This window comes from Macaca nemestrina, chromosome X (genome assembly GCF_043159975.1).
Source record: "Macaca nemestrina isolate mMacNem1 chromosome X, mMacNem.hap1, whole genome shotgun sequence".
Lineage (NCBI taxonomy): Eukaryota > Metazoa > Chordata > Mammalia > Primates > Cercopithecidae > Macaca > Macaca nemestrina.
The window spans coordinates 52,549,834-52,567,042 of NC_092145.1; the positions used below are offsets into that span (position 1 = coordinate 52,549,834).

General features: G+C 40.9%; 1 protein-coding gene across 1 annotated transcript; it reads right to left on the reverse strand.

Annotated features, from left to right (window-relative positions):
* Positions 1–1,776: 1,776 nt before the first annotated feature.
* Positions 1,777–15,620, reverse strand: LOC105499763 (ras-related protein Rab-40A-like). Its single transcript, XM_011772561.2, has 2 exons — positions 15,525–15,620; positions 1,777–13,641 (listed from the first exon to the last, which is right to left on the reverse strand). Exons 1-2 carry the CDS (start codon positions 15,585–15,587, stop codon positions 12,733–12,735), a joined length of 972 nt encoding a protein of 323 aa, XP_011770863.1. The 5' UTR covers positions 15,588–15,620; the 3' UTR covers positions 1,777–12,732.
* Between the last annotated feature and the right edge of the window lie 1,589 nt (positions 15,621–17,209).

Sequence of the window (17,209 nt, forward strand, 5' to 3'; positions counted from 1 at the left end):
TTTTCTTTCATTTAGAATTTTTCAACATCAATAATATTGTTACTTAAAAACTATATGGGTCATAATTTTAAAAAAAAGTTTAGCGGATCACGAGGTCAGGAGTTTGAGACCAGCCTGGCCAACATGGTGAAACCCCATCTCTACTAAAAATACAAAAATTAGCCAGGCGTGGACGGCACCTGTAATCCCAGCTACTTGGCAGGCTGAGGCAGGAGAATCTCTTGAAACCGGAAGGCAGAGGTTGCAGTGAGCCGAGATGGAACCACTGTACTCCAGCCTGGGCAACAAGAGTGAAACTCCATCTAAAAAAAAAAAAAAGTTTAACACTCTGGGATCATGTAATGGCAGACCCCAAGGAGATAAGATCATTCCCAGCCCCAAAAGCATGAAGACAAAATGAGAAAAACTTCAAAATAATTCAAAATTAACTGTTGATAGGGAGATAACAAGGGTATTTTTCTGGTTTACTTAGTCACTCCTAAAATCAGTAACCTTATATGAATAATGGTGATGATATTGGGTGATTTGAATGATACTTAGGATTATAGAAAACTAAATACATTTGAAAACATCTTGAGGCGTGCGTACTATCCTTTGAGGAAGATTAAAGCATTAACAGGCCTGGAGGCATCAAGTCAAAATAGAAAAATACCTTAAGTATTCCAAAGTTAGCTGCTGATCTGGAGAGAACAAGCTGTCTCTCTTATTTGCATAAACTTTCCTAAAGGCAGCACCCTGATGTGAATAATGGTCATAGTCATGGGTACCTTGGATGGCAGTTAAGATTAAAGGAGATGAGGTGTAAAGTGCATTTGCTTTCGGTGCATGTTACTTTCCCTCTCTCCAGCTCACCTGTCTCAAGGCCAACACCCGAGCTTCCACCTGAGCCCATTCACCACTTCAAGGATCAGCCAACTCGTGTGGCCCTACACCCAGGTCTCTTGGTACAAAGCATGAGATTTCACTTCCTCTGTCTTCCTCATCACCCAGAGGGGTTGTGGAGTGGGGACCTGTGGGGCACAATAGCCGGGGAGTGGAATCTGACCATTTCTCAAGGCCTGGAAGTCCATCTTCTAAAAGGGAGGCTGCCCAGAGCCATCTAGGGAGGGTGAGGGATGGAACCTCATTCCAATCTTGCCACTTTCCTGGGGAGGTGACTTAGGCTCTGTGAGGCTGAGCTTGGTCAACTGTGAAATGGGATTGACCATACCATCTCTACAGAGCTGTCCTGAGGGGTAAATGAGAAAACCTCTTGAGAATATACGGCATGGAGTTGGACTTCAATTATCTCTAAATGTTGGGACACAGCAGTAGGGACTCACTGGGCCTCAGGGTTAAGGCAGGCATTGTGAAAAATCATTTCTCATTACTTCCCTTTATAAGAAAACAGATAGTTGAAGAAAGCAAATATTCCTGTGATATGCGTTGAGTTCAAAGTTTTGTAGACAGTAGTTTCTCTACTTCTTGGGTGTTATCAGAAGCTTATAAGAGCTGTTCAACATCATTCCCCTGGGCTGACCCAAATCCAGTTTCCCTTGCCTGGAATACAGGTATGTCTTTGAACTCACCTGGTGATCTCAGTGATAGATAGCAAAGTAAGCAAAGTGTGATGTCTGCCTAATGGCTCCTCTGGACTACTTAGTATTTTAATGTATGTATAGGAAAATTCTGGTCTCATCCTGCAGTCATCAGTGCAGGAGTCCTCAGGTCATGTATTATCCAGCCACATCACACCAGGATTTCAGCCACCTGCTGCCTTCTGGAGACGCACAAATCCAATAGTTAGCAACATTTTTTGACACATAATTGTCTATTCTTTTGTTAGGTAATAACTAAATGTTTACTGAGCTCAGATTTCATGCTGTCCCAGTGGACGCATCTCATTAGCTCTGAATTGGAAATGAGAGGGTAAGAAAGGATATGAATATATGGGCAACTTTAAATGTTAAATTTGAGATGAGATGGCTCCTTCCCATTATTTTTTCTTTTGAATTTTTCTAGCTGCCCATTAATGTTTAAACTTGATCAAGTTTCAAGTAATTTAAGATTTTTCCAATGTCATTCGTTGGACTTACCAGCATCCATTGCAGCCACACGATGGAGATATCTCTTCTATCTCTCTTTATTGCTTTCTCTCTGTCTCTTTACATTCTTTTTCTTTACATTCAAAGTTCCATAAAGAGTTTTCTACATTCCCTGTTAATATTCTCCACTTTCCACTGACTATCCCACTGCACTATGGCCTCTGTCCACAAGATCAAGTAACACATGTGAATTCAAACACCTCCAAAGTGTGTTTCTTGTGCAATTAAAAAATAATAAATGAAATGGAAAAGTCTACTCATGTCAAACAACCATCACACAAAATGAGATCAGGTTCTAAATGAGATGCATCCCTAAACCAGTCAAGGGATTTGGATAGTAGTTTGGACATATGAAAACTAACTACAGGGAATCACTGTCTTCTTTCGTCAGCTTGGCTCAGGTGAGGTTCCAGATGTACAGGGTAACCCCACATGAGTTACAGTTTGAGTTAAATACAAGTAGTCTGGACAAATAGAAGGTGTTTCATTAAAGAATACACTAAGTCATTGTTTTAGGCCAGTTCACTCCAGGGAAACTCTAGGTGCTTGAATACATCAGGTAAAAAAGGGGGCTTGAAAATAGTATCTGCAGATTTTATTAATGCTCCCTACAGCACACAAACCAAGTAAATGGGCCTGTTTTGGCAAGTTGGAAAGAGAGTATACATGACATGTAGGCATATATGGCAAATCCCATTGTTGAAATCTGAACATGTATTTGTTCTCCTTATGTTTCTTCCTTCCTCTTATTCCATGAGGTAGTCATGCATTTAGAGATAAAAATGTAAATTAAAAGTAAAACCTTAAGCCCCTCAACTGACTGAATAAACCTCCTCATGGCCAGGAGGACCCCCAAAAATCCTTAAAACTGAGTTCCTGGGCATGACAGGAAGTGGGGTCAGATACAACTTGTTATGCTCCCTCTCTTTTGTGGTTTAGATACAACAATTGACCAGCATTAATGTTAAATAGAGATCATAAGACTGGCAGAACAGACTCTTTGTGGCAATAAGATATCAAATTATAAATAAGACCTAAGGCCATGCCAGGAAAGGGTTAAGTCACACACTCTACACTTAAAGAATAAACTGCGTTCTAATTGACACAAGCTGTCCTTTTCATTTTTCTCCAGTAGCTAAACAAGTACTGGCCTCAAGATAAGCAACATTAAAACAACTTGCAGCTCATCCACCACTAGATGCTGATCCCCAGCCCCTGTTCCACCAGCAATGGCTACAGTTTTGATTGGACAAGAGACTGATTTCGGTAACTTTCTTCTGATTAGAAGATCACCAACCATGGACCGGTTCTGGCCAGTTTAAAGAGGGCAGGACTTGAGTGCCTTTGTGTTCTGAAAAGTTCTTTTGACGTATAGGGCCTAATTGTGATACATTTAAATGTGAAGTCTCCACCCCAAGGTGAACCTGGTCCATATGTATAACATACATGTTCGTGCCAGGACCCCCTTCATAAATATTCATAGCTCCTCCTATAACGTGTTGTGTATGTATCTTTGTCCAACCCCTTCAGCTTAAATTCCTGTCTTAACCTCTCACTCCCTCAAAGTGTCTGCTTCTGGGCTTCTTCCAATGGCTACATTCCCAGCCCGTCAGAATGGCCACGCTGCAGGCTGTAATCTTTAATAAGAAATAAAGCCATCCTTTTAAAAATTTGTAAATTGGTGATATTTCAGTTCACAAAGCCATACCATTAAAAATACCATATTTCGTGTGTGGATCTATTCAAATGTAATAAAAATATAGAGAAATGTCTTAAAAATGTAAACCCCAAATTTTGCCTAGTGGTTACCTGTGAGGAAGAAGGAAACTAATGTAATCAGAGAACACTTCAAAGTGAATTTTAATTGCATATGATGTTTTATGTTAACATAGAAGGTTCTATTCTATAATTTTGTGTATTTCTGAAATATTTAATAAAAACTACTGTTTCCATATTTGATTCTGAATTCAAAGGAGATTCCTACTAATTTAAAATTTTAGGAAACATAATGAGCTCCAGAGATAATCAATAACCCCATGGCTGATTTTTAAAAATGTATCATTTTTGTGAATTACTTCCCACTTGATTATCTATGCAGACATATTTAATGTATATGCATTACACATGGATTTCATTTATCTGCAGACCTAACATTTGCTAAAGATCACTAAATTAATTATTAATTGTGCCCAAATATCCTACCCACTCTATCTGACTCCAAAACCACACCTCCCCTCTATTGGGAAATAAAATCTTTTCCTGTGAAAGGGTTGAGGCTAGGACAGAAGTGACTCCCCATAGTCCTGTACATAAGAACAGATCTGGTATTTGGGACCCAGGTCTCCTGATATCATCTGTTTCCCAGAAGACCCATCTTCATGGTCTGTCATTCTGTGCTGTCTCCTTTCTGAGGCTCAGTGAAAGGCTGCTATTAACATGTCCAAATGGAAGGTAAATGAAGATGTAAGGACATCAAATAAAAAATAATGAAATTATTTTCTTTCTCCTCCGCTCCACGCATCAGGTAACTTCTACAAAGAAAAGACAGAAAAGCTTTTCTCTCATAGAAATATGTAAACATTTTATTTCCTGCTGCTTCAACTCTAATTGACCTCTAGGAGATGTTCATGTAAACTACGTCTTTTGTAGAAGAGAAAACACAGGGAAAGCCAATACATATATTTGTTGTAGCATTACATGTTAGACACTTCACATAGGTTTAAGCATTGTACATTTTCTTCCCACAACAGTTCAGCGAGGTATGTATCAATATGCCCATGTTACAGATGCCCCAGTTCAGGTTCACAAGGGGTAACTCACTATTATTGGGTCACATATCTAAGTAGAAGCAGGAATAAGATCTACCAAATATATATATATATATGAGATAAATACACTCATTTATATATAATATATATAATACACAAACAGGCCCACTTATATGTATTATTTAGCAAATTGAGATGAATATTTTTAAAGTTCTTTCTGTTTTCATCCAGTATAATAGGCTAGGACATAAATCTGCATTACTTTAGTTCTTTAGTTACTATAATTTCACTTTTTTTTTTTTTTTTAAGGCAGAGTCTTACTCTGTCGCCCAGGCTAGAGTGCAGTGGCATGATCTCAGCTCACTGCAACCTCTGCCTCCCAGGCTCAAGCAATTCTCCTGCCTCAGCCTCCCGAGTAGCTGGGATTACAGGCACATGCCACCATGCCCGGCTAATTTTTGTATTTTTAGTAGAGATGGGGTTTCACCATCTTGGCCAGGCTGGTTTCAAACTCCTGACCTCGTAATCCACCCACCTTGGCCTCCCAAAGTGCTGGGATTACAGGTGTGAGCCACCTCGCCCAGCCAACTTCCAATGTGTTTAAAAGTTTAAAATCCCTTTTATCAAAATAATAATTGAAAGAGTCCAGAAACATCTATAAGGAATAAACAACAGAAAAAACACTATTACAGTTCAATAGAATAGATTTCCATATTCCTCTTGAGATAGCCAAATTCTGTTTGATGGTTGAAGCAGGAAGTACAAGATCTGATTCGTCCTCAATATATGTAGAGTAAATATTGAAGACTATACTGTAAGTGGCAGATATTAACAGGACTTTATTGACCATGCCATTGAAAGAGCTGGGCACTCAGGCGCTTACCACTGTTCAGGGCACATTGTCACCCATGAATGTATTAATTAATAAATTTGTGAGATATATCCTCGGATGGGGTACATATTTTCCTTATATTCTAAATAGACAGGATCTGAATATCACCACATTGGGCAGTAGGTTACTTTGGCCTCAAATGACATTTTCTCTTCTCTTAAAAAATATCTCCCCTTGAATGCAGTGTTTTCCAGATGTTATAAACCACCAATCGAATTTTGTCAGATCCACTTCCTGGGTATTAAATGCATCTTCCCCCAGGTCAAAGGACTCAGGGCAGCCCAGGAATCATCTCCTGCATCTTCTTTACTCCCTACCTTGAGTAAGTTGGCAGAGAGATGAATTTAGAGAGAAATGAAAGGGGCATTGTGGGCCCACCTAGTAAATCACTGAAGGCATCCAACAAGGATGCAGAGTGATAGGGTCAATTTTGCATGTGGGAACATGTGAAGATACCATGACTAAAATCCAGAAATAAACCATCGCATCCCAGGAGGAAATCCTGCACAGAGATTCTACAGAAAACAGTTGAAAGGGTCATGTAATATGGACAACAGGAAAGCTGCCCATTTGAGTAAATTATGGTAAGCCATGAGTCTACAACAACACAGAGCTGCCTAAGCAGAAGGGGGCATTTGGTCAACACATGCAGCTCTGTTGGGGTAGGATCATAAATTTAACTCTACAAAAATAACTGCAAAGATGCAACATGTAAATGATAGTATAGGTGAGTGTTAAATTGTGCCTAAACTTGTCAGAGCAGTGTTGAGTTGTGACACAACTCACTGAGTTGATGAAAGGAGCTGAGGCAACAGAGAAAAGCCTCATGAAAAATCTCAGGGAGGATACAAGGAGAAAACAAATGAAAGCATGGAAAGTGTGACCTCCTGGAGAGAGTGTTCTGGCTAAGAATGTGCCTCCAGGAGGAAGGCATAAACATGCTGGCAGATGGGAGACCATTGGACCTGGGGTCAGAGAGAAACTATAGTGGGTGTATGATTTCCAGACAGCCTGAGGACCCAATTAGTGGTAAATCCTTCCTCTTGACATTTGCTTCTCACTTTAATGAAGGCTTAGGGCACTGACATCAACCACTTCACTATTTTCAGTGTTCCTGTCTCCTTCCTGCGCCCATGGACCTGTGAGAGGTCTTCAGGACACTTCTGTTCTCACCAAATTTGTGTAATTTCAGGGTGTAAAGGTGACATGCAGCATCTCACCGAAGCAAATGTGTTCTTCCACAATCAGTCCTAAATCTGGATGGCCTCAGACCTGGAGTGCCCAGTCAGTTATCTCAGAGCCCTGTCCGCTCCCCTGGGAGGCCCCCACTCTTCACTCCAGTCAGGCTGGACTCCCTGTTCCCTTTCTATTTTATGAGGTACAGGTGTTTTCTCCAGGAACCAGCAATCTCTATTCTAAGAATCTATCCCAAACATACATTTCAAAAAGACAAAAAGGCAGAAGAACAAGGTCATTCCTAGAAGAACAATTTGTAACAGGACAAGGCTATAAATAAGACAAATGTCCACCAATAGGGGATTGACTGAATAAGGTGCATCTACATGTTAGAGTACAATGCACGTATACCAAGCAAGGAGGACTCTCTTTCTCTACTGCCATGTAATGATATTCAAGATATACTATTAAGTGAAAGAAGCAAGGCACAGAAAAATGTGAGGAGCTGTTGCTGTTCAATATGGTAGGCACTGACCACATGTGGTTATTTAAACAAGGTATTTTAGATATATTTTATTTTAGATAAAACTAAAAATTTAGTTCCTCAGTTGCATTCACCGCATTTCATATATTCAATGCCACAGGTAGCTAGTGGCTACTGTATTTGACAGTGTAGACACAGAATATGTTCACCTCTACAGAAATTCTCCTGGACTCCACTAATGTAGAATATGCCACCTATGAAATAGGAGAAGTCTAATATAAATATTACATTTGGTTATAATATTATAAATTTGAATGTTAAAACAAAAATTGATCAATAGCCTGGGCAACATAGCAAGACCGCCTCTCTACTAAAAATTGAAAAGAAAAACATAGCTGGGTGTCGTGATGCATGCCTGTGATCCCAGCTACTGCAGAGGCTGAAATGGAAGAATTTCTTGAGCCTGGGGAGTGGAGAGGCTGCAGTGAGCTGTGATTGTGCCACTGCATTCTGGCCTGGGTGACAGAATGAGACCCTGTCTCAAAAAAAATTGATCAAAATGACTGCATGTAAGGGATGGAGGAACAGCCCAGGATGGAAGACAATCATGTGTATTCCCTGAAAAACATAATACATATTTGCTGGATCCATGCACAGAAAAGGACAAGAAACAATGACCAATCTAATAGCAATGAGCAACCCTAGTCTCCAGATTGAATTTACTAAAAACATTTCCCATTAAAAGGAATCAGGTTATTTGGAGAAATGATTTATTCCAGGTCTGAGTAGGAATTGTAGCTGATGACTCTGGACCCAACTAACATACCAGAAGACATGTCAAAAAGACCAGAAGCCAAACTAGAGGGGCTCCCACTTCACGAAGATAAAACTATTTGGAGGTCAAATAAAATAATGTAATAGAGTCAATCAAGACAAACATAGAAGTATCTAGATCTAATGAAAATACTCCAAAAGAAAAACAAACAAATTATATTTATTGCTCACATTTGTAGGACCCCAGGGAAACATCTAATTATTTCTTCTCATGGGAACACAAACATCTAGTTGAAGGAAGCAAATATCTCTGTAATATGCATTAAGTTCAAAGTTTTAGAGAAAGAAAGGATTCTGCATTTTGAAGTATTTCATTGTCTTATAGAAGCTACTCAACATCATGCTTCTAAGCACACCCAAATCCAGCTTCCCAGGTTGTAGGTGGGGGCAGTGTGCAAGATAGGCATGACTGGGAACTCACCTGGCAAGCTCAGAGATAGATAGCACCAGGGACGCAAGGTTTGGTGTTTGCCCAGAGGCTGCTACTGGGCTACTTGCTATGTTGATATATTTATAGAAAAATTCTGGACCTGTCCTGTAGCCACCTGTGCACAGGTCCTCAGGTCATGCATTAGCCGGCCACAGCAACCAGCATTTCAGCCACCTGCTGCCTCCTTGAGGGACAAAAATCTTAGCACTACTGGCATACCTTTGACACACAATTATCCATTCTTTCATTTGCCAGATACTAAATGTTTATATGATATGTGTGTGTATATATATACACACACACACACGCACGTATAACCTTTAAATTCAAATTTTGGAAAAGGGTTTTCTACATTCCTCATTTCCCTTTGATTGCTTATCCCACTGTACTATATCTTCTGTCTATATGATTGCAATGAATGTCCTCTCACCAAGGTCATAATCATCCACCTTTTCTCATTTTTCTCATCTAGTTTTTCATATAAATATATTAATATACAAAGTATTCATTTTAGTAACCTCCCAAAGTACGCATGCTTGCGCAGACTGCTTCTTTCACCTAGCAACGGAGCTTTGACAGTCTCCCAGGCTTTGGAGCATGATGTACTCGACACAAATCTAAGCTGTCCCTCTCCCTAACTGTGTGGTCTCAGGCAGTCTTTACTCACTCTGTACTTCAGATTTTCATCTACGAAATGGGAATTAGTAACAGTTTCTACCTTGGAAGGGTGCTCTGAAAATTGAATGACTCAATGCCTAAAAAGGACTTGGCAAAGAATATGTTTTAGCCATTTTAACTTCTTTTCTTCTGTCTTTACTGGCCATTAGTATCTCTACTATCGCTATGGGATAGACTCATGTTTATTCATAATCAATAAACTTTGAGGTATGTTCTGAGTGAAACAAGCAAGTTATATTAAATGTAGGATGAACCTTATCTTTTGAAGATAAGTATATAAATACATACATTTCTGAATAAATTTATAAGTACCTGCATAAGAAAACTTCTGAAATAATATTAAACAGATGAAAACATTAGGATGTTTATTTCAACATTCTTGATCTATAAATGTGAAAAAAGAAGTGGCTATAGACCTTGGCGGGTTGCATTTCAGTGGCGGGGTGGGGGAACAAAGCACCATTAGATGAGCAATGAGGACTGAGGTGGAGGAATGTGAGTTGAGTATTGAGAATTCTTCATAGAACTTTGGTTGCAATGGAGAGAATATATGTAAAGAGAACTGTAACTGTGGATGTAGAGAGGGGTCCAGGGTATTAAATTATGTTTTAAAATTATCAATGATAAGAGACTCTGTCACATTGAATATTAAGAGGAAGGGGCCATCTCTTTTTAGATCTACAAACTGAATTCATCACGCCCCTATTTCCACACTTCACTTCCTTCTTTCTATTCTGGGGAAGCTAAAACTTCACAAAAGGGATTGTGTAGAGTTTGGCCTTAATGTCTATTAACTGTAGGGAGGGAGGGAGGGATGGATGGATGGATGGATGGAAGGATGGATGGATGGATGGAAGGAAGATATGTCAAACAGCTGCTGGTAATTTATGGTATTTTCTCTCTCAGGACAGAGTTCTCACACAGGTGACTGAATCTGTGGCATTGGTGGCTGAGAGCAGGCAGTTTTGCAGGTCTCTGCAACTGATGGCAGCAAGATGGGAGCACCCAGCTTCAGTGTTCAGAAGCAGATTTAGGCCGACTTCCACACCTTACATCCTGGAGTGATCCACCCTGACTTGAACAGGTGAGGTCTCAGACAGGCTTGCTTTCCACAATGGGGAAAAGATTACAGCCTGCTCAGAGGCGTGTTGTGGTCCAGCTCTTGTGTCATTCAAAAAGAATCCACAAAGTGCAGATCCAGATCCTCTCCGAACTTGAACTCAACCAATGTCATGGAGAGACATTCTTAATCCCCTTCTATGAAAACAGTGTCATTAGAAGCACCCAGAGGCCACACACACACCCTGGAAATGTAATGCCAGCAGTAGCTCTAGAACGTGCAGGCTCATGTGCCTGTTGCTCATTGTTTTTAGGCTACATATGAAAATGGACCATTTTGCAATAAAAATATAATGCAATGATGATTATCAGATCATTTTGTATACTAGGGAATTTTTAAAGTTATCTGAACATCAAATTAAATATAATGACAATGAAAGAATTTCCACCTGTCATGTCATCCAAATATAAAAAGAAACCATTCAGGATTCCAGTAAGGTGGGCATGCGGGGAAGTCTACCCTGTTTCATATTGGTGGTGGGGATGTCACTTAGTACAACCTCTTTCCAGGTTGATTTGGTAATTTCTATTAAAGACTCTATGTATCCCCCATCTGCATGTGTTTGGGGACTGCTCCTTCAAGTATTCACCCTCAGCATGACCCCTGCCCCTCTGAGAGTGCATATTCTTCCTGACACAGGAACTGTCTGCAGACTCCAGTTTCTAAAGTACTGGCCCAGACACACTCCCTTGACTACAGAGTAGGAAACTTAGGTCTGACAAGGCTCTCTGTCTTTCAGAAGAGAGACAGAACTGGGAGCTTGGCTTCAGAGCTGAAGATACAGATTTCAGTAGTGACCTGGGTCAGCAGGAAAGCAAGATTTACTTGGTTATGGTGTGATGTGCAGCTCAGCATCAGTCTGCCTGGGGGCATATAGGGTGCAGGTCTCTGCTTTTCCACTTAGTGGCAGGATGCTCCCCAGCCAGATTGCTTAACCTGCAAACATCACTGTTTCTTCAGCTACAGGATGGTGTAGAGATTATATCCTCTACCTCCCAGGAATGTTGTGAGAAATTCATGAGACAGAAAAGTACCAGCGTTCAGGAAGGGTGAGTCCCCATGGCTCCCTGAGGCCAGAGATACTGCCCTTCTGTGGGACTTTATGTTACAACCACCCTATGACAATGCACAAATAAATGGTCATTCAATTACAAAAGAGTACAAGGACTTACATTTAATCAGTTTATCCAATATTGATTACTATAATAATCCACAGTGTAAATCGGAAAGTAATTACATGGAAATCACTTCTCCTTCCTTCCCATCTAAGGTCTCAGAAGTGCTTTCTCAGATGTGATCTCATTAACCTCTATATAGATCTGAGAGGTGTTAACCAAAACTGGCCGGCACAGGGGAAATGACTCACCTAAGGCCTTATAATGGGCCTGGCCCCCCATGTTCTATTGCATTGTTTTTCTGCAAAGCCTCATCTTGCAGGGTTACATTATACATATTTTTCTTTTTCTTTTCATTTTAGCAAAAGATAAAAATATATACTTTTTATTGTTAAGAAACATTTTCTTAAATAAGTACTTATTTCATTCCTTACTGAAATGGCTTTTTTCTTACTGACCCATTGAAACCATGTTGGCTATGTTCAACATAACTAGAGATATCTTTGGCATTTTCTTCCCTTAGCTTCATATCTTGTAAAACATCTTGTACAAAAAAGTAAATTTACAGAAAAACACACATATAAATCACTTATTAATCCCCAAATGTAGTAAAATAACATAGCAAAAACTTTATCAAATCCATTTCGTGCACAAACTGGACAGATCTGTTACATATAATCTCTATATGCATCTGCAGTGTTTTATAAATTGGTGCTTTGACATCAAAAAGGAAGTATACAAAAAGGCCCCTCTTGTAATATCAATGACTCAGAATGATCTCACTATCATTGCATCTCAAATTTCCTTGAATTTATACTCATCACTGCCATATCACCATTCTTACAAAAGCAGTTAAGGAAAAAGATGCAGTGTGATTATAAGTAACATTCAAAATTTCATGTTATCAAGAGTTGAGCAGAGTACTAATTTTCCCTTTATAAACACATGCACATCCACGTAGAAATTCAAAGTCAAACTGCATAAAGTGCTTTTATCGACAGAAGGCATCACACACATTCCCAAGCAGCACTGTTCCCATGAGAAACTGAAAACGTTATTTCTTTGAATCTGGAATGCATCTTCCCTCTTCCAGGTGTAACCATTCAGTTTTTCCTGGAGCGATTCCAGCTTGTTTCCTTCTGGTGCCTTCCTTAAGAAATTTTGCAGTTGTTTCTGGTGCAGTTTTTGGGTGGGCTCTGGGGTGGGCAGACGATCTTCACTTTGCAGAGGCTGCTCCTTTTGTGGGTGGAGCTGGTGGTGAGGGAGTAGGAGAGGCCTCGCATCATCCTGGCATTCAGGCCCTTAGCCATGGAGAAGGACTTGAGGTGGCTTCTTAAGGCAATGGGGAGCGGGAGCTTGTCTACCAGATGCACAGGCGTGCAAGACACGATGGTGCGGCAGCAGAGGTCTTGCAAGCTCAGTACCTTGCTCGGCCTCCCGAGCCAGTTCAACCTGTGCCGCAGCAGCACGATCCTGGCCAGCTCCGTGAAAGACTCTATGATGTTGAAATTACATAGAGGGCTGACCTCAAAGAAGGTCACACCCAGGCGCTCAGCATAGGCCTGGGCCTGCTCCCTGGGCACCTGCCTCTTGAATGCCAGATGTAGGCGATTCCCCACCAGGATTTTAGGGACACCAGGGGCATGCTCATCGATCTTCTTAATCCATCGATCCATACCCTCGAAAGACCAGCGGTTTGCAATGTCGTAGACCAGGATCACTCCTTGTGCACCACGAGAGTAGGAGCGGAATATGGTACAAAATCTTCCCTGCCCCGACGTATCCCAGAGCTTCAGCTTCACCCGCTGGCCGTCCAGCAGGATGGTGGTCGTCTTGTAGTCGATTCCCCCCAGGTGGCTGTACGGGGACTCGGCCGTGCCGTCCTGCAGGCTCTCCAGGATCTCACCCTTGCCCACGTCGCTGTCGCCCACCAGCAGGAACTTGAGCAGGAAGTCGTAGGCCTGGTCGGGGCTGCCTGGGGCGCTCATCATGCTGGCCCCGCCCCGCGCCTGGGCCAGACCAGCAGGGTTGCACGCAGAGGCGGTGCCGGGCCTATTTTTCTTGAGAAATTAACATAGAACATAAAAAATGGGATGGCGAAGTTTATGAAATAAAGCGAAATGAGGTGGTGGCTTTGATGGTTTTCTTTTACAAACCCTGGGAAACTGCTTCAGCGATTGTTTTACTTTTTCTTATCCAAAACAGAGTAGAGACACAGCAGTTAATTCATCATTGAAACCTTACATTTCTCTTAACATTGCCATGTGATCGTTATGTAACGATGCCGTTTGGATTACGTCAAAGGACTCTCCTTTAAAGTAAGGACAGGTATGAAATAGGAAGGGGACTAAGATGTGTTGAGTACCATATGAACCCTACGCTGTGTATGACGCTTAAAATAATTTGTTCTTTTACTTGTCAGAACAATTGTCTTTGGTAGCTATGATTGTTTCCATTTTACAAATGAGAAAAGACAAACTCAGAAATGTTATGTAATTTTTAAAAATCTTGCTGTTAGTGTAGAGATCACAGAAATCACAATCCTGAGCCAGGGCTCTCCTCATATAATGCACCACACATCCTTTTTACTCTGTGGCCATGCAGGGTTTAGGAGTAAGTGTGAACTGTCTGTGCATGTGATCCTTGACAAGCCACGCATGTTTGCATGGGCACTAATACTTTTCTTGCTGCAGGTGGACATCTCCCATAAATATAAGAGTCAAGATCTCAGAAGAGACATCTAGGATATGGATTTTGCTAGAGTGTCTCATAAATAATATTCACCCAAGAAAGATGTGTTGAAATAACACATGCATCCATCAGTGAAGGGTTTTAGATTTAACACATGTACAGCTCCTATAACAAAACAGCAAAACTGACAAAATATGTAAATGGTTCATGGATGACAAAACGCAAATGGCCAATAATCATAAGAAAATGCATTCTAGCTCACTAATACATTAAGGAATGCAAATGAAACCATCTAAATACACTTTTATCATCTATCGTTTGACAAAATTTAAATGTAGAAAAAGCTGAATAAGAATTTTTTTTTTTAATTTGCAAAAGAAAAAGGTAAAAAGTGGTTCTGTGTGTGTCTGGGTATGGGGGCGGGATGAGGGACCAAATACATCAAGGAAATGGAAACACACTTATCAGTTATAAATACATTTAAATATTGTAACAACGGGTACAAAGATGGTTAAAGAAATGAGAATGCTCAGACACATATAAGGGAGCTTAAATTACTGAAATCAAGCCCCAAAGGATAGATGTTTAAGCATGTAATGGATGAAACATTTTTCACATGTACAAAATATCCAGGTAAGAGGTTATTTGCTACAGCATTGCTGATATCTTTTTAAAAAGGAAAAAATGAGAAGCATTCTAAGTATGCATCAATACAAAACAAACAATAACAAAGTTATCTCCCTAATTTACACAAACTCCCCTAAAAACATTGCCATGATCTGAATGGTGGAATCTGACCATTTCTCGAGCCCTGGAAGCCCATCTTCTTCTTCTTTTTTTTTTTTTTTTTTTTTGAGACAGAGTCTCACTCTGTCACCCGGGCTGGAGTGCAGTCTCACTCTGTCACCCGGGCTGGAGTGCAGTGGCCGGATCTCAGCTCACTGCAAGCTCCGCCTCCCGGGTTTACGCCATTCTCCTGCCTCAGCCTCCCGAGTAGCTGGGACTACAGATGCCCACCACCTTGCCCAGCTAGTTTTTTGTATTTTTTAGTAGAGACGGGGTTTCACTGTGTTAGCCAGGATGGTCTCGATCTCTTGACCTCGTGATCCGCCCGTCTCGGCCTCCCAAAGTGCTGGGATTACAGGCTTGAGCCACCGCGCCCGGCCATGGAAGCCCATCTTCTAAAAGGGAGGTGCTCAGGGTCCTCTAGGGAGGATGAGGGATACAATCTCTTTCTAATCCTGCCACTTACCTGAAGAGGCGACTTAGGTTCTGTGAGCCTGAGCTTGGTCATCTGTGAAATGGGACTGACCATACCATCCTGACGGAGTTGTTCCCAGGCATAAATGGGAAAACCTGTCCAGAGTATATGGCATGCAGTGGGAGACTTCAATGGCCCTTTAAATGTTGAGACATAGCAGTAGGGGTTGGCTGAGCCTCAAGGCCAAGGCAGGCATTGTGAAAAATCATTACTCATTGTTTCTCCTAATGAAAACACAGATATCCATATAAAGAAGGCAAATCTCCCTGATACACCTTGATTTCAGAGTTTTAGAGATGGAGTTCTCTACATTCTTGTGTGTTTCATAATCTCACAAAAACTGTTCAACATCATGCCTCCAAGAAGACACAAATCCAGTTCCCCATGCTGGTAAGAAAAAATCTGATCGGTGTAAATGTAAAAACATATGTTCCAGGGCATCCATACAATGAAACACCAGGTAGCAGTGACAAGGCTGTAGAAAGGTGACCGAGAGAGGTGGAGGCAGTAGAGCAGCATCTGGGGAACTGTGTCTATAGTGTCCTGGAGAGGGGAAGACTGAGAGAGAGTGAGAAGGTCTGAGAAGCCTGTACAGGGATAGAGTTATGGAGAGTGAATGCCTTGCTCTCTGGGAGGGACACCCCGCCCCCCCGTCTCCACCCCCTCCCCCTCTGACAGTATGGACAATTCAACCTACCCTGAGAAGGGAAGAGATGATAAATCAGTGAATGCGATGTAGACTTGGGGGTCAACAGCAAATGCACCTGCTTTAATATACATGTGAATTTTCCAAACAGAACTAGAACCAAAGTAAACAAGTTATTTTGAAACATGTTACTCTGCAAAATGTACAAAAACAGAGATAGCTGTGATGCCTTCTAGTGGCCAGAGACAGAAACGCAGCTCTGATAATCTCAAACTGGGGACTCAGAAAGAGGGAGGGATGGAGGTTGGAGGTTAGCTCCAAGGTACCAGCCACAGTCTTCCGGAATTATTCACCTAATAGTAGCGATTTCCATGTATCCATCACGTTCCAGAATATATGAAACTGATATTGGTTCCAATTCCCTCTGCAACTAAAGTTGCATCCATGATTGTGTATTTGGGGTGGTAGAGCTAGAGGACACACACACACACTCACACACACACAAAACCTCTGTCAATTAGACTTGTTATTTACTTCTTTCACAATAAAATAGAATATACTGAATGCTTTTTCAAATTAATGAAAATTATGTACACCTTAACTTTGACAATTTGTTCCAAAGTATTTTGTGTGTTCAAATTTTCATCAAAATACTTTTATTCCCAAATCCAATTTTCAAACAGTATACAAGAACATACTGATAAATCAAAATTAACCTGAGCTCTCACTGGTCAACTCCCACTCCTTAACCCCAAGGGGTCTGCTGTTCCTAGGATGGTGCATACTCTCCTGACATGTCCCTGTAGGTGAGGTGCACATCAACACGTTTACCTACACACACATGTTGTCTTCTCCAAAAGTGCAATCACGGTACTTATTTGTATCTTGTCATTATAAATTCTCAAGATTTTAAAATGCATTTTATTAGTTCTTGAGGGGTTGGCATATTTTAGTATGTTTATTGTTCATGTACATTTCATTTAAATTCTCTGTTGAAATAGTTGCCATTTTGTTACTATGTTTCACAAAT